Genomic DNA, 18766 nt, shown 5'->3' on the forward strand with positions numbered 1-18766 from the left:
AATTTTGGCAACCCAACAAAGACAATAAAGCGGAAAGAATAAAAGCGAGACAAGAACACCATATATACGTGGTTCGGTCAATTGACTTTGACCTACATCCACGGACGAAAGAGGAGCAAATTACTACTGTAAAAGAGGGACAATTACAAATGCCTTAGGAAGATGTTCCTAGGCCATAAAACACCCGAAAATACTAAACAAGAAAAACCTCAACTATAAGCCCAAACTATTGAACTGAGTATGGACTTAAACCCAAAGTAAACACTTAGGTTTTTCTTGTGGTGCCACTTATGGTACCTCTTGTGGTGCATCTGACTTCAAAGCTCAGGCCCTTATTTATAGTTCCAAGACGAGACAACAAGTCTGATTTTCCCGATGTGGGACTATGGGACTTGCCAAACTAACAGGAACAAATACTAGAAGACCAAAATATGCAGCGGAATAAAATGGAAACACAATCAAACAGAACACCAAGATATACGTGGAAAACCCCTTCAATGTGAAGGGTAAAAACCACGTGGCAAACTAGAGATAATCCACTATGAGAATAATGAATATACAAATCTCAATCTCTTGCCCAAAATCCTAGCAACAACCACAAGAGAATAACTGGGATACAAGGATCACGTCACTGCTTACAATATCTAAAACCTCCCCAAGTAATCACAGCAAGAGTCTACTGTAGATTTGATCTAACCTGAGATGAGAACACTGCTATATGATTGTGAACAGTCTCTCTGCGTTGTCCTTGTCTTCTTCCCTTTCTTTCTCTTCCTTTTCTGCCTTGTTCTCCTTCTTCTCTTTGGAATCTCGTCGCTCCAAAGATCTACCTCGTTGCTACCTTTTTATAGCTTTAATCTGCCTCTAAAACGCAGCCACCATACCCCCCTAATCTTAATTAGGTTAGGTTAAGAGGGGGTGTGGGCTATGGGCTGATAAAGCCCACATGGGCTGAATATGGGCCATCAGCCTAACAACCTCCCCCTTCAGCCCATAAGGGAGGCTGTCCCATGACTCCTCAATGTGAAGCCATACCGACCAACTGTCGGCATATCTCATGTCTTTCTTTTGGTAAGGTCTTCGTCAACATGTCTGCTCCGTTGTCATCTGTATGAATTTTCTGAAGCTGCAACTGCTTCTCTTCAAATGCTTCCTGGTAACTCTCTGGTTCACCTGCATCAGTAAGCATCACATACTCATCTGTAGAGTATCTTCTAGAAGGTTGACGTTGTCTAGAAGATCTTCTCAATTGAGATTCTGCGGGAACTTGCTCTCCTACTTCTTGCTCAACATGTCCTGCAGGTAAATAAACATCAGGCTCTACACTATTTTCCTGCACAACTCCCCCATCACCTTGATATACTGGAGGAATAACTGAGTCACAATCTGCTAATCCTTCTACAGAAGTCTTAGCTGGTGCCTTCTTCTTCAAATCCTCAAAGGTTTGATCCTCAAAGAAGACCACATCTCTGCTCCTGAACACCTTCTGCTTTTTTGGATCCCAAAGCCTGTAACCAAACTGATCATGTGAGTAACTAAGAAAAATACATTCTTTAGACTTACCATCCAGCTTGGACCTCTCATTATCTGGAACATGTGCAAATGCACGACAACCAAATACTCTCAAATGCTTGTAGGAAACATCTTTCTCTGACCATACATGCTCTACAACATCACCATCTAGGGCTGTACATGGTGATAAGTTGATCACATCAACTGCAGTCCTCAAAGCCTCATCCCAAAACCTTTTGGGTAGCTTGGCCTGTGAAAGCATACATCTGATCTTTTCCATGATGGTGCGGTTCATCCTCTCTGCAATTGCATTATGCTGAGGTGTACCAGGAACTGTCATCTCATGTTGGATCCCATGTGACCTGCAATAGTCATTAAACAATCCCGTATACTCACCACCATTATCTGATCTTATGCATTTCAATTTCCTTTCTGTCTCCCTTTCAACCCTGGCATGAAACTCTTTGAAGACATTAATAACCTGATCTTTGGTCTTCAAAGCATAAGCCCAAACTTTCTTGGAAAAATCATCTATAAAAGTGACAAAATAAAGTGCACCACTTATACCAAGAACATCAACAGATCCACCAAGAGTTTTTGTCCTCAAAGGACCACATACATCTGTATAAACACGGTCTAAGGCATGCATTTTTCTAGACAAAGCAGCACTAGCAAATGAAACTCTATGTTGTTTACCAGCCAAACAATCAATACAAGGGTTCAGATGTATACCTCTGAGATCTGGTAATACCTCTCTCTTGGAAAGAGCTTGCAGCCCCTTCTCGCTCATGTGTCCCAATCGCCTATGCCACAACTCCATACTGAAGTCTTTCTCTGTAGCATTTAACTGCTCACCATAAGCTTTAGCCTGCAACCTGTACAAAGTATGACATTTCTTTCCATTAGCTATAACAAGAGAATCCTTACTGAGCTTCCATTGCCCTCTGTGAAATATGCTTTCATACTCTTCATCATCTAGTCTTCCAACTGAAATTAAATTCAGCCTCAAGTCAACCACATGCCTCACATCCTTAAGTACCAACTTGCAGCCAAGATTGGTCTTTAAATGGATATCACCCATGCCAATGATGTCTGCTGTGCCATAGTTGCCCATCTTGACAACACCAAAGTTTCCAGACCTGTATGTAGCAAAAAACTCTCTCCGAGGTGTAGCATGATAAGAAGCACCTGTGTCAATCACCCACTCAAGATCCTGACACACATAAGAAAAAATATCATCAGAAGGAGACAAAATCAAATAATCACCACCCTGCACTGTAGCTGTAGTATTATCCTTTGACTCTGTAGACTCCACTTTTTTTTCCTTTTTCTTGTTCTTCTTAGGTTGCTTACATTGGTTCTTGTAATGTCCTTTCTCACCACAGTTATAGCAAACAATATCTTTTCTTAATCTTGACTTGCTCCTACCCATATGTGAACTGCTTCTAGACTTTGACCTTCCTCTGTTCTCTGAGATAAGTGCTTGTGAATCATTCTGAGATGTTACCGAACTTTTTCTTAACTCCTCATTCAACAAACTGCTTGTTACTTGACTCATAGTGACAATACCATCTGGCGCAGAATTACTAAGGGAAACCACCAGTGTCTCCCAACTTTCTGGTAATGAACTGAGAAGTAACAATGCCTGCAACTCATCATCAAGAGATATTTTCATAGAGGATAACTGGTTAGTAATACTCTGCATTTCATTCAAATGCTCAGCAATAGAAGCACCCTCTCTATATTTTAGGTTCACAAGTTTTCTATTTAAAAAAGTTTTGTTGCCAGCTGTTTTTCTTTCATAGAGACTTTCCAATTTTTCCAAAGAGAATATGCAGAAATTTCAGTAGAAACATGGTGAAAGACACTATCATCAAGCCATTGTCTAATAAACCCAATTGTTTTTCGATCTAACCTCTTCCACTCATCATCTGTCATAGTTGTAGGTTTTGCACTATCCCCCTGCAAAGGTCCATACAAATCTTTGCAATATAAGAGATCTTCCATTCTTGGTTTCCATATCATCCAATTATTTCCATTTAAACTAATCATACGAGAAATATTACTGGCCTCCATGTTCAAATACAAAAATTAAATCACCAAAACCCCGCTCTGATACCAGTTGATGGGGATATAAACAGGAATAACCTTTGTATAGGAACAAATACTAGAAGACCAAAATACGCAGCGGAATAAAATGGAAACACAATCAAACAGAACACCAAGATATACGTGGAAAACCCCTTCAATGTGAAGGGTAAAAACCACGGGGCAAACTAGAGATAATCCACTATGAGAATAATGAATATACAAATCTCAATCTCTTGCCCAAAATCCTAGCAACAACCACAAGAGAATAACTGGGATACAAGGATCACGTCACTGCCCACAATATTTAAAACCTCCCCAAGTAATCATAGCAAGAGTCTACTGTAGATTTGATCTGACCTGAGATGAGAACACTGCTAGATGATTGTGAACAGTCTCTCTGCGTTGTCCTTGTCTTCTTCCCTTTCTTTCTCTTCCTTTTCTGCCTTGTTCTCCTTCTTCTCTTTGGAATCTCGTCGCTCCAAAGATCTGCCTCGTTGCTGCCTTTTTATAGCTTTAATCTGCCTCTAAAACGTAGCCACCACACCCCCCTAATCTTAATTAGGGTTAGGTTAAGAGAGGGTGTGGGCTATGGGCTGAATATGGGCCATCAGCCCAACATGATTGTCTGACGTGCGAATGAGATTCGAATCTTATCGCAATCCATTTTTAAGTTCATCCCAAGTTCAAGTTTTTGAAAGCTTAAAGTTACTATAAAATATTATGTTGGGACATACTCAATAAGGTTCCTACGATACTTAAAGTTGATAAGGGTTCGGATGGTTTAGTCAAATATATTTAGTCAAAAGTTCCCTAAAAATTGCACATAGAGGACCTTTTTATGATGGAGTAGACAATTATTGGATTGAGATCACTAGAATAGTAAAAATGATTGTGTATAGTCCGACTACCGTTGAGTTATGGGATCCCATGTCGAACTCGGGGGGTCATGATATAACTATAAGTCGAGTCAATCATCTAATTAACGTTACATATTAACTAAATGACTTTGAGTCAATATATCCTTGTCGATGTCACTTTAGTAACATAGAAAAATCAGATCCTTGGTGACGTATCAGCCAGGGTGTTGGCCCAATTAGAGTCCTTTGCTTGTTGACCCAGCAAACTTGGAAATCAAGTTTCCTTCCCAAGTAACATCATCATTAAATGAGGATTACAAGAAAAATAAATCCAAGTCAACGACAACCCTATTGTACATTCGAATTAGTAAGCTCTGCTAGCCCAATTCAAGATATATGGACTTGTAGAATTCCTTCTCTTTCTTTCTTTCTTTCCTAGAACTATTGATGACATCTGGATTAGGGAGCTACAAAAGTCTAAATACACGCTTGAAATTAGTACTAGTATTCGATGGATTCAAGAGATGATAGCCATTGCTCTGGACTTTGTAGAATATTTTTGCTCAGCTTGCTTTCATTCATCCATCCCTCCTAACGTATCAGTCAGAGTGAAGTAGGGTGTTGATGAGGTCTGTTTCGCTGAAACTACTTAATAATTTAAGTGAAGATAGGAAATCATATTATGTTTGTAAGCATAAAAAATAATATTATGTTTCTTCGCAAGAAGATATTATTATAATTATAAGAATCCTTCACATCAAAAGAGTCTCTTAAAAGATTTTAGAATAATCAAACTTTTTTATTCATCAATAATTATAATTAAAATCTAACTAAATCTATGATATATCTTACTTAATGAGATAAAATTATATAATTTATTAATTTTGATCTAAGTTCTCACCACAATCTATTAACTTTGCCCTTTACTCGGGTTTCTGTTAGTGGGGATATTAAGGGACACTATCATCATATGGATCGGTCGTGTCTTGTCATTTTCTACGTGAAGAAAAGTTAGAAAAAGCTATATCATTATAAGTCATTCATGTTTCATCAACATTCTCAAACACAAACACCGCACATCGACTGTCCCAGCTTCACTTCATTCTCTTGGTAGTTTCGGCGAACGAGAAAGCAAGCTGAGAAAACGTATTCGATGGAGTCCAGACCAATGGGATGCATGACTAGAGGGAGCAACTTCCGTTTTGGAGACGGCTTCTTCAACAAGGCCGGCGTCTTGATGGAGACAGGACCAAGAAGACCGACCGGGAGGAATCGCTCGAGATTTTTAGCATATATATAGGCGTCCTAACTTCGAGTTGTTTGTGACCAAATCGAGAGAGAGAGAGAGAGTAACTCTGCATGGATCCGAGACTAGAGGAAGCAGCTTATGCGGGAGACCTCACTTTGTTGCGGCGTTTGCTACAAGAAGATCGGATCCTGCTCCACAGGCAAAGCATCGCCGCGGCTCACCTGTCGGACAGCCCCCTCCACATCGCTGCATCGCTCGGCCACTCCGACCTGGTCCGGGAGATCCTCGCCGTAAACCCGGAGCTCGCGCATGGCCGCAACCGCGAAGGCCTTTCTGCCTTGCACCTGGCCGTTGCCCAAGGCCACTTATCCGTGGTGACCGAGTTGCTGCAGTACGCAGCCGCTGCCAATCTCTGCTTGGCGACCGACAACGATGGCTTCATGCCCGCCCACACTGCAGCCTTACGAGGCAAGCTTGATGCTTTGACTGTGTTACTGGATGCGTGCCCGGAGTCCTCGCGAGCTGTGACATCGCAAGGTGATTCCATCCTTCATCTTACTGTGAAATCAAACAGCTTCGAGACCGTGCAGTTCTTGCTGAACAGAACGAATGAGAACGATGAGCTACTCAACTCTGGAGATGCGAAAGGCAACACCGTCCTGCACCTTGCTGTGGCCAGAAAACAGCTCCAAGTAGGTATTCCTGATCCCAAGTAGAGGAAATGAATTTGTCTTCTTCTTTTCACCAGGTGTTTTTGCATTTCATTCACGAAAAGCAAATGGAAATAGTAAGGAGCTTCATGTTCAAATTAAATTCAGACACAAATAAAACATCATAGTATAACATAAATCTCATAATATTTAGATTTAATAATTAAATAATAATAATTTAAAAACATATATTGATCCATTGATAAATTGGATATCATTTGAGAAATTAAAATCTCCTAAAAATCAACTCAGATAAATAGAATTCTAGTTTTTCTCCCTTACCCCCTTTATTTGAAATAAGTTCTCGATGAAAATATCATATTAAATAATCATTTATGAATATGACATAATATTAATAATGATGTCCAATAGTGCTTATTCTTTTAACATGTTCAATAAATATCTTGGGTGATAATCCTTTCGATCTGTAATCATAAGGGCAATGCTAATATGTTCAATTAATATTGTTTGTTTCTAAACTTTTTTTTTTCACTGCTAAATATTCCATTTTCATATGTTTAGCACCCTTATAGCACTCATTTTTAAAGAAGAATACTATTACAAAATTATCATAATAAACTTTTAATTTTTTTTAAGAGTAAATTATGAAAACAAGATTTGAGCTTTTGAATTGTAGCCTTAAAGAATATCACAAACTCAACTTCTATAATGAATGTAGGAATGATGGACCGCTTTGCCCTCATCCACCAAATTGCTCCGTAACTAAAAGGAACAAATAGTCAAGTGCTATTTTTTTATATCATCACATCTAGCAAAATCTAAACATCCAATTACTTTGAGATTATTTGATCTCCTATAAGCGAGTATATAAGTATTTTAGAATTTTCTTTATAGCTTTTCAATAGTCAAATCTAGAATTAGTTTGATATCTGCCCAATATTCCAATAGCAAAACTGATGTTTGACCTAATACAAATTTGGGCATGCATTTAACCTTCCACGATAGATACATAAGGAATTCTTCTCATTTGTTCCAATTAATTCTTTGAACATTGCATAAAGTAAATTTATAGTGACAAAAGAATTCTAGTTTCCCTTGTTTTGACATATGCTACGGATGAAAAGAGAGGATCATGTTCCAAAATTTATAGTGACAAAAGATGTCTTTCATCAAAATATTAATTTGAAATTAATATATATTCATTAGGAAGACACATCTATCCGAGAATTACATCTTTTATCGTTAATAGATACGATCTTTAATATCATAAGAATCAAAAAGTCATGTGTGCAACGTTAATTCTGACACATAGCTCGAATGAATGCAGACCGTGAAGTTGCTTCTGGGAAGGCGAGGTATCGAAGTTAACGCCACAAACATGAGAGGCGACACCGTCCTTGATATGCTACTGGATTCACCCTTCCAACATGGAGATCTATTGTTGGGAGAACTGATTCGGGCAGCAGGTGGAAGAACCGCCGCAGAAGAAGGGAAGACTCAGCCGAAATCGTCACCGAGTGATGCCAGAGCCTCTGCCACTGTCGCGTCACACAGAAGCCGACCGAATCGTTGGAACCCCTTCCGACGCCAGGCTCGACCTTCTAAGGATGACCGCAGCCCCCGAAATGTATTGTCTGAACTTAAAGAAAGGTACAACAACAAACCAGCAACACTAATGTTGGTGGCGACGTTGATCGCCACCATCACATTCCAAGCTGGGCTAAACCCCCCTGGTGGGTTTAACCAGAAAGATGATGGTGGGCCGACTCCCCCCAATATGAAGGGGAGTTCAAGTGAAGGGGAGGCAGTTCTAAAATATGATCTCAAGTTATTCCTACTGTTCGACATGTTCGGGTTGTTTGCATCCTTGAGCATCATCCTCTTGTTGATATGTTGTGTGCCCAGACGGACTAAAATGGCGATGGGAATCCTAAAGTGGATTCTATGGCTGGCAGTGTTCTCGACGGCATTAGCATTCTCGACCGCCATTGTGCGAATATTTTCCCATCAGCTCGACACTGTCATCCTTCTCATGAGTTGGTTCGGAATTCTCAGTCTCTTCATGATGTGGGTGTGCTTTAGAGCGATCAGATGCTTGTTGCGCAAAGGTGGATGCTGGAAGAAGAAAGATGGAGAAGGAGAAAGTCAGGGAGGCCCCACAAGGGCCGTTGCCATCCGCACGAAGATTGTGGTGGGCGCGTTGATGAAAATTATTTTTGGGGTAGTTCTTATTGTAAATTATTTAGTGTTTGTTTCTATAGCGAGAAGGTCAATAAAATTCTTATAGGATAATATGACCTATCATTGTTCGTATATGATTTAATATTTGTCTTCTTTTAAGTTTATTTTATCTTATTTTCAAAATGTAATTTGCTTCTCTGTAAACTTGGTCTTGTATGTCGTGTTCTATATAAAAATTAATGGATGTTCATTTTAGTGTGTTTTCTATTTTTTGACATTGTATGTAGTAATATGTAACATTAGTCTTTATTAACTTTTGTTTTGCTGTCACATATGATTTACGCAAATTTTGTGGGATATTATATCTAACACGTATTAGTGACTTATTAGGAAATTTATTACATAAAAAAATTAAAAATTAGGAAGAAATTTTCGTTTGAACTGTTAGCCGACAAATTTTGAAAGCTAATAAAGATCATTTTTAGGACCATCTCTAATTGATGTGTCTAGAAGTTAGGAGATTGAGGCCAAGACCTTACAAAAGATTAAGTCACCAAGTCCCCAATAAAGCTCCTTTAATACTTAGGATTAATAAAAGTTTGAAAGATTTGATGAAGTACTAAAGTAATCGATTATCTTGAGCCATAAGACCCCTATGTATAGACTAGAGGGTCTTTTCATAATGAATACCTAGAACAGTCATACGTATGATCTATTAATAAGTTGTGTAACATGCATCGAACTCGAGAAGCATGAATTAATAATTCTTTTGATCAATGCTATATAACTGATCTTACAGAATCGTTTCGAATCGATATATCGATTAGATGGTTCGAGCTCACACATAAAAAAACCTTGTGAGTGTCATGCTACCAACCTAATAAGATCAAATCTCTCGAGACATATCAACCAAATAAGAGTGGAGTATTGGCTTGATGGGAATGATGTATCGGTGATTGCCTACATGTCATGTCTCTCGTATCATATATAGTATTGATTGTATGATTAGATTTGATCATTAACTAGATTATCATAATGTTTATTCATTTATTTTTCTCTATTTATATAGGAAGAAATTTAAAAAAGAAAATTTATGTTTATAGATAGATTAATAGCCCTATACTATCAATAAATTAAAAATAATTAGATTATATAATAAAAATAATAAATTATCAGGACGAGGATATTTCATCCCGAGCTTGTTGATCTTTCAAAACACACCTTGACTACTTACACATCTAAGAGCTTAGAGAAGGAAAAAAAAAATTCATCTTTCAGAAGACACAAAGTACTAAAAGTTGCACTCGATATTTGCAAGAAATCCTTCTTCCTAAATGATCAAGATTCTTGTTGACTCAGCAAACTTATAATTCAAGTTTCTTCTCAATTAACATATTATCATTAAATGAGGATTACAAAATTTGCAAGTCAACATCAATCCTAACATACATATTTTACGAGAAAGAAAAAAATTTGTATAAATAGGAGAGTGATATGTTAATGTATTCAAGCTAAAGTTACTTCGATAAAACTTCACTTTAGCATAGTTTGCTAGTCAATTGTCAACTCTGTTACATTTATGATATCAAGAAAGAGTTTAAACGTCTTAACAATAAAGGGAGGATGCTTAAAGGAAATTGGGATGTGTCACTTAGGATGTCCACAAAGCACTTCAAATCAGTTTCAATACGAATACGACTGAAACATCGAATACGATTTTAGAGAGGTTACGATGAATATATGCAACTAGCAAAAAGGACACCACTAGTATTCAAAATGTAAAAAACTAGTACCCTCCTTGCCATATTGATTGAAAGAGTTATCACTGTTAGGATCGAGAGCACTAAGAGGGGGGGGGGGGTGAATTAGTGCAGCGGAAATCTTACAGCAATTTAAAAACGAAAGCTGCGTTCGTCCGATAAAAAACGATTTTGATATAAAAGCAGAATCACAGTGCAGTTTGCGTCTAAGCGCAGTTTGCGTCTAAGCGCAGTTTGCGTCTAAACACAGTTTGCGTCTAAGCGCAGTTTGCATCTAAACTCAGTTTTACGTCCAAACGTAGTTTTACGTCTAAACGCAATTTTACGTCTAAACGCAGTTTTGCGTCTAAACGCAGTTTTACGTCTAAACGCAGTTTTGCGTCTAAACGCAGTTTTACGTCTAAACGTAATTTTACGTCTAAATGTAGTTTTGCGTCTAAAAGCAGTTTTGAACCTTGAAAAGCGTTTTACGTAGAAAGCAATTTGCAGTTATAAATGGAATCCGAACGTAAGCGTAAACTGCAGTGTGAAGATCGTACGAAAACACGATTTACGTTTGAATGCAGATTCTGAAAGATCAGAGCTTAGAAACTCGTTCGTAAAGGCGCAGAGGGCAGTAGCAATGTAGGAGGTTTGCAGTAATGATAAAGTGCTCAAGGTAAAAGCAAACCAGAGATTTAGAGTATTTCGGTCAGTCTTGACCTACTCCACTTTTGGCTTCCTCCTCCGACGAGGTCACCGACGTCAACTAGCTGCCTTCCTTCAATGGGCGAAGGCTAACTGCCCTTTTACAGTTTCTCTCCTTTTGACAGGCTCAGGAGACAACCTTTACAGATCCTTTCTCTCCTCTCTTTATAACTCAAGACTTGAAGAACAGAAGGAGGAGAACTTTTAGGACTTTACACAAATTTGAGCTCTTAGAATCACTGAAAAGATCAAGAATTCGGTGTGGATCTGTATCTTTTCAGTGCTGAATGGGTGGGGTATTTATAGGCCCCAACCCAATTCAAATTTGGAGCTCAAAACGATCAAATCTCGGAATTCCGGGATCAGGCGGTTGCACCTCTTGACTGGAGAGGTGGCACCGCCTGGCAGAGCTCGAAGACTGAGCTCAGGCGATTGCTCCTCTCTGCCAGAGCTCGAAGACTGAGCTCGATGGTTGCACCACCTGGCAGAGCTCGAAGACTGAGCTCGGTGGTTGCACCGCCTGGCAGAGCTCGAAGTCTGAGCTCGGTGGTTGCATCACCTGGCAGAGCTCGAAACTGAACTCAGGCTGATGCACCTCTCTGCCAGAGCTCGAAGACTGAGCTCGGTGGTTGCATCACCTGGCAGAGCTCGAAACTGAGCTCAGGCTGATGCACCTCTCTGCCAGAGCTCGAAGACTGAGCTCGGTGGTTGCACCTCTTCGCAGAGCTCGAAACTTGAGCTCTGGCGGTGCTACCTCTTGACAGAGGAGGTTGCACCGCCCAGTCTCGCTTGGAGACTGAGCCCTGGGCGGTTGCACCGCCCAGTCTCGCAGCCCTAGCGGTTGCACCTCCTGGCCTAGGCGGTTGCACCGCCTGGTGCAATCAGGGTCCGAATGGTTCGCTCCATTCGGCCCAATTTGAATCTTTTCAGGGGCCCAATTGCCCCACGATTAAGCTAATGGGATCACCTCCCATTTTCAAGCTTAATCATCGTGCTAACTAAGATTAACTTTAAGACAACTTCTGCAGCTATGCTCCGATGCGTCAATCGCTTTTTCCGGCGAGTTTCCGGCAAACTTCCGTCGATCATCCGAAAAACCCTCGGTGATCCTTCTGCGGACATCCGGCATACTCCTGGACTTTGCGACGATCCACTTGGCCAGTTCCGACGAGCTTCGCTTGGCAAGCTTCTGGACTTCTCGGATCTGTTCTCGCTGAACCTCCGACGACCGTCCGAACTTCCGTCGAACTCTCGAACTCCCAACGTGATCATGATCTTGACTCCGGCGCAACTCCTGCTGCTTGTCTAACTTTCATCGTAGTTAATCCTGCACAACAAAACAAAACTTCGATCGAGACAATTAATCCTAAGCAATTAACCAAGTTGTCCGACATGTCATTGGTCCCTCGACGCTTCGTCCGATTCTTCGGCGCATCGTCCTCTTCTGCAGCCTATTGCCCAATCGGTCAGTTGACTCCACAACTCTGATATCCTTGGCACAATACCTGCTCTTCTTGGCCCGATGCCCGAGTCCACGGCCCGAAGCCTTCTGTCGATACGTCGACCGATCCACCGGCCCGACGTCCAATCTTCTGACATGATCCTTCGGCACAACATGATTTTCCTGCTTTAATTGTCTCATCCTGATCGAAGCATCCTGCGTCACTCAAAACGCAGATTAAATCATAAACATATATCAAGTAGTTTCATCATCAAAATACGAGATTCAACAATCTCCCCCTTTTTGATGATGACAACTACTTGATGACGGAGTTAAACTTAACTCTCGGAGTTTAAACAAACTCCCCCTATCAATATGCCATATTGATAGAAACTCTTAGATTAAAAAATCTAAGCAACGTGTCATCATAAACGGAGTTAACCTTAACTCCCAGAGTTTAAACAAACTCCCCCTATCAATATGCCATATTGATAGAACCTTGAATTCAAACTGAATTCAAGTCATTGCAATATTCATCATGAATACTTGCAACACATCAACATGAACATATGCATAAACTTATGCATCACATGTCATGTCATCAACATACTTCTCCCCCTTTGTCATCAACAAAAAGGAGAAGTATCACAATTAATCGTTTGTGTGTGATATTGGTTCAACTCATTGCATGAAAATCATAATATCAAGTTTTATCATCATGCAATCTTGTAGCTAGAAGATTTAGCAAGTGTTACATCATGCTTAGAATATTCATGCTATCAAGTTTTAGATATACAAGTTTTATAGCATATAAGATAGCCCTTTTGGTAATGTTCAAGATAGCAAGTTCTACATCATGCAAGCTAGCAAATTAGAGATGTTCAAGAAGGCAACTCTTGCTTCTTGAAAATTTTTTTCACTTTGCTAGATGCGCAAGTTAGCATTTTTGCCTCTTGAGATAGGCAAGATAGCACATTTGCTTCTTTTGAGATAGCAACTTTTTGCTTCTCTTTAGACCAAATGCTAGCAATTTTTACAATATACAAGTTTCACAATATATAAGCTAGCAAAAATTTCGAAAGCAAATGCAAGATAGCTTTCTTGTGTAAGCTCATGATTCTTGCTTCCTATTGCAATGTGCAAATTGCAAGTTTTGCTTCTTGAGATATTCAAGATAGTGATGTTCAAGAAGACAAATTTTCTTCTTGAAATAAGCAAGTTAACGATCTTTGCTACTTAAGATAGGCAAGCTAGCAATCAAGTTTTTGCATCTTCTTGACTTGTACAAGCTAGCTATCTCCCCCTTTGTCATTGTCAAAAGGAAAGGAAGAATACAGTTTTGTAGTTCTTTTTCCTTTTACAATGATTTCAAAATCATAACAAAGGATGAATAATCAAGTCATGAATGTCAAGACAATTTTTCATCATGAATATTTTATCATTGCATGCATCATTATCATAAGTTGAAGTATTACATGCATAATATCATATCATCATTCATAATTACATTAATGTTTCAATATAGCAATTTCTTCTCAAAATGTGTAACTTAGCACTTATAGCATTTTAAATCATGATTTACATCATATGCAATACATCACATCATAATTAGAAAGCATGAGTATTGCATGCATAATTGCAAATCATAAATGTTTCATATCATGATGGTATCAATTTTGTCAAATTATATTCTACCATGCATGATCAATAACTCCTCATTTGTATTTCATTTCATCTCATAAGGAATATCAAGAAGAGTTATTGGATGAAAATATTTTATGAATACACGGAATTGTATAAAATTCACATCATAAGTGTTTCGTGTATTCATATTATCACATGAAGCATATTATCATTATTGAGATTCATAACATGAATAACGTTATTATTATTTCATCAAAATCAGTTTCGAGATTCACACAATATCATGCATTAATCTCGATAAGATGGGAAAAGCATTTTATTTTTAAGTGATTCTTTTAACACATCATAAAAACTCATTCATAATTCAAGTAATTTACAAGATATCATAAATAAATTTATCACTTGTATTTCATCAAAATCGAGAACTCTAGAGATAGAAAATGATTGAAGCATCTAACATGATTGAAGCATGATTCATACTTAAAGTGTATCTTATGTCGTAAATACGAATCAAGCATTTGTCAAATCTGAAATCATCCTCAAAATTACATTCAATAAATTCATTAATCATAACTTCAAATTGAACATGATTTCATATACTCAAAATCGAGAAATAATAATGGAAATCAACATGATACACATTATTACTTCTCAACCACATACAGCATGATTTCATAATGTATTTCAAAATCATTTTGTTTATCACGAACAAGCAATTTTCATGATTATTTTCAAAATTACTTAGAATGATAAGCATGATTCCTAATTTTTTATTTTCATTATAACATTATTAGACATGCAATTTTTAAGAAAATAAAAAAGAAAAATGCATTATGAAAAGCATTATGTAATTTCAAAGTAAATTAAAGGCATTTTGATTACCTCAGCGTCGAAAGGCGTAAAGGCGTAGTTTGCCACGTCGCCTTTGTTGATTTTCTTCTCGTCTTCGGAGGAGCTCGATTCATCCCAATTTTTGTTCTTCTTCTTGCGTTCAAGGCAAGTAGTTCCGTTCTTTTTACTTTTTAATTTTTGTTTCATTTGTAGTTTAAGTTCACCATCACTTGAGCTTATGCTCGAGTGGTCTTCAAATGTTCTATGTCTCAAATCCTTCCTGTTCTTTGGAAGGTGGTTCTCAAGTTCTTCACGTGCATTGCACGTCATTTCATATGTGATCAATGAACCAATTAGTTCTTCAAGTGGAAATTGGTTCAAGTTTTTCGATTCTTGAATAGCAGTTACTTTTGAATCCCAAGTTTTAGAAAGTGAGCGCAAAACTTTGTTAACGAGTTCAAAATCCGAAAAGCTTTTACCAAGTGATTTTAAACCATTGACGATATCCGTAAAACGGGTGTACATGTCAACAACGGTTTCGCTTGGTTTCATATGAAAAAGCTCGAAATCATGCAGTAAAATATTAACTTTCGAGTCTTTAACTCTACTAATTCCCTCGTGCGTGATTTCAAGAGTGTGCCCGATTGAACTCATTTTTGTCCAAAGCGCAAAATAAGGCATTCATAGCCTTTGCATTTAAAGAAAAATACTTCTTCTCTAAATCCGACCATTCGTTCATCGGTTTAGAGGGAAGTTGAAAACCGTTTTCAATGATATTCCATAAATCCAGATTTAGAGAAATCAAGAAAACTCTCATTCGAGTTTTCCAATAAGTGTAGTCCAATCCGTTAAATAACGGTGGACGAAAGACCGAAAAGCCCTCTTGAAGAGCCATTTCTCTCGGGTGTAAATCCGAAATGAGAAATACCCCGCTCTGATACCAATTGTTAGGATCGAGAGCACTAAGAGGGGGGGGGTGAATTAGTGCAGCGAAAATCTTACAGCGATTTAAAAACGAAAGCTGCGTTCGTCCGATAAAAAACGATTTTGATATAAAAGCAGAATCACAGTGCAGTTTGCGTCTAAGCGCAGTTTGCGTCTAAGCGCAGTTTGCGTCTAAACACAGTTTGCGTCTAAGCGCAGTTTGCGTCTAAGCGCAGTTTGCGTCTAAGCGCAGTTTGCATCTAAACTCAGTTTTACGTCTAAACGCAGTTTTACGTCTAAACGCAGTTTTGCGTCTAAACGCAGTTTTACGTCTAAACACAGTTTTACGTCTAAACGCAGTTTTGCGTCTAAACGCAGTTTTACGTCTAAACGTAATTTTACGTCTAAATGTAGTTTTGCGTCTAAAAGCAGTTTTGAACCTTGAAAAGCGTTTTACATAGAAAGCAATTTGCAGTTATAAATGGAATCCGAATGTAAGCGTAAACTGCAGTGTGAAGATCGTACGAAAACACGATTTACGTTTGAATGCAGATTCTGAAAGATCAGAGCTTAGAAACTCGTTCGTAAAGGCGCAGAGGGCAGTAGCAATGTAGGAGGTTTGCAGTAATGATAAAGTGCTCAAGGTAAAAGCAAACCAGAGATTTAGAGTGGTTCGGTCAGTCTTGACCTACTCCACTTTTGGCTTCCTCCTCCGACGAGGTCACCGACGTCAACTAGCTGCCTTCCTTCAATGGGCGAAGGCTAACTGCCCTTTTACAGTTTCTCTCCTTTTGACAGGCTCAGGAGACAACCTTTACAGATCCTTTCTCTCCTCTCTTTATAACTCAAGACTTGAAGAACAGAAGGAGGAGAACTTTTAGGACTTTACACAAATTTGAGCTCTTAGAATCACTGAAAAGATCAAGAATTCGATGTGGATCTGTATCTTTTCAGTGCTGAATGGGTGGGGTATTTATAGGCCCCAACCCAATTCAAATTTGGAGCTCAAAACGATCAAATCCCGGAATTCCGGGATTAGGCGGTTGCACCTCTTGACTAGAGAGGTGGCACCGCCTGGCAGAGCTCGAAGACTGAGCTCAGGCAATTGCTCCTCTCTGCCAGAGCTCGAAGACTGAGCTCGATGGTTGCACCACCTGGCAGAGCTCGAAGACTGAGCTCGGTGGTTGCACTGCCTGGCAGAGCTCGAAGTCTGAGCTCGGTGGTTGCATCACCTGGCAGAGCTCGAAACTGAACTCAGGCTGATGCACCTCTCTACCAGAGCTCGAAGACTGAGCTCGGTGGTTGCATCACCTGGCAGAGCTCGAAACTGAGCTCAGGCTGATGCACCTCTCTGCCAGAGCTCGAAGACTGAGCTCGGTGGTTGCACCTCTTCGCAGAGCTCGAAACTTGAGCTCTGGCGGTGCTACCTCTTGACAGAGGAGGTTGCACCGCCCAGTCTCGCTTGGAGACTGAGCCCTGGGCGGTTGCACCTCTTGGCTGGGGCGGTTGCACCGCCCAGTCTCGCTGGGAGACATATCCTGGGCGGTTGCACCGCTTGGCTGGGGCGGTTGCACCGCCAAGTCTCGCTAGGAGACATATCCTGGGCGGTTGCACCGCTTGGCTGGGGCGGTTGCACTGCCCAGTCTCGCAGCCCTGGCGGTTGCACCTCCTGGCCTAGGCGGTTGCACCGCCTGGTGCAATCAGGGTCCGAATGGTTCGCTCCATTCGGCCCAATTTGAATCTTTTCAGGGGCCCAATTGCCCCACGATTAAGCTAATGGGATCACCTCCCATTTTCAAGCTTAATCATCGTGCTAACTAAGATTAACTTTAAGACAACTTCTGCAGCTATGCTCCGATGCGTCAATCGCTTCTTCCGGCGTGTTTCCGGCAAACTTCCATCGATCATCCGAAAAACCCTCGGTGATCCTTCTGCGGACATCCGGCATACTCCTGGACTTTGCGACGATCCACTTGGCGAGTTCCGACGAGTTTCGCTTGGCAAGCTTCTGGACTTCTCGGATTTGTTCTCGCTGAACCTCCGACGACCGTCCGAACTTCCGTCGAACTCTCGAACTCCCAACGTGATCATGATCTTGACTCCAGCGCAACTCCTGCTGCTTGTCTAACTTTCATCGTAGTTAATCCTGCACAACAAAACAAAACTTCGATCGAGACAATTAATCCTAAGCAATTAACCAAGTTGTCCGACATGTCATTGGTCCCTCGACGCTTCGTCCGATTCTTCGGCGTATCGTCCTCTTCTGCAGCCTATTGCCCAATCGGTCAGTTGACTCCACAACTCCGATATCCTTGGCACAATACCTGCTCTTCTTGGCCCGATGCCCGAGTCCACGGCCCGAAGCCTTCTGTCGATACGTCGACCGATCCACCGGCCCGACGTCCAATCTTCTGACATGATCCTTCGGCACAACATGATTTTCCTGCTTTAATTGTCTCATCCTGATCGAAGCATCCTGCGTCACTCAAAACGCAGATTAAATCATAAACATATATCAAGTAGTTTCATCATCAAAATACGAGATTCAACAATCACAGTTCAAGTTTAGCCATCTAGATTGAAAGAGTTATCACGGTTCAAGAGATCGTTTCATAGAAACTTTAGAATGATCCTATAATAATAATAATAATAAATTATCCTAAGAAAGATAGTATTAGAAGAGGCTTTGAGTTTTAAGCTTAAAGATCCAATCTGAAGGAGGAAAAGAGGAAAAGAAGTTTGATTTTGATAGCTTTCCAAAGAAAAACAACTATAAGACAGAAAAATATACAGATTGGAGGTAGAGAAACCAAGTGTGACAAGTCTTTCTGTGGGAAAGTGGTGAGTAAGTCTGTGTTGAGATATCACAAATGACACCACCAATCCCCATCGGAGAAGAGTAAGTCTGTGTTGAGAAT

At 39.9% G+C, this 18766-nt stretch overlaps 1 protein-coding gene across 1 annotated transcript; it reads left to right on the forward strand.

Annotated features, from left to right (window-relative positions):
- Positions 1-5613: 5613 nt before the first annotated feature.
- On the forward strand, positions 5614-8828 carry LOC135596891 (ankyrin repeat-containing protein BDA1-like). The gene is made up of 2 exons (XM_065089143.1): positions 5614-6401; positions 7708-8828. The coding sequence occupies exons 1-2, from the start codon at positions 5820-5822 to the stop codon at positions 8665-8667; spliced, it is 1542 nt and encodes a 513-aa protein (XP_064945215.1). The 5' UTR covers positions 5614-5819; the 3' UTR covers positions 8668-8828.
- The last annotated feature ends 9938 nt before the right edge of the window (positions 8829-18766 follow it).

The sequence above is a fragment of the Musa acuminata genome, chromosome BXJ1-11 (genome assembly GCF_036884655.1).
Source record: "Musa acuminata AAA Group cultivar baxijiao chromosome BXJ1-11, Cavendish_Baxijiao_AAA, whole genome shotgun sequence".
Classification (NCBI taxonomy): domain Eukaryota; kingdom Viridiplantae; phylum Streptophyta; class Magnoliopsida; order Zingiberales; family Musaceae; genus Musa; species Musa acuminata.

Coding starts and splice junctions, on each gene's coding strand:
- LOC135596891 (XM_065089143.1), top strand. CDS start 5,820: ATGGATCCGAGACTAGAGGAAGCAGCTTATGCGGGAGACCTCACTTTG. Junction 6,402..7,707: donor TGGCCAGAAAACAGCTCCAA/GTAGGTATTCCT, acceptor GAATGAATGCAG/ACCGTGAAGTTGCTTCTGGG.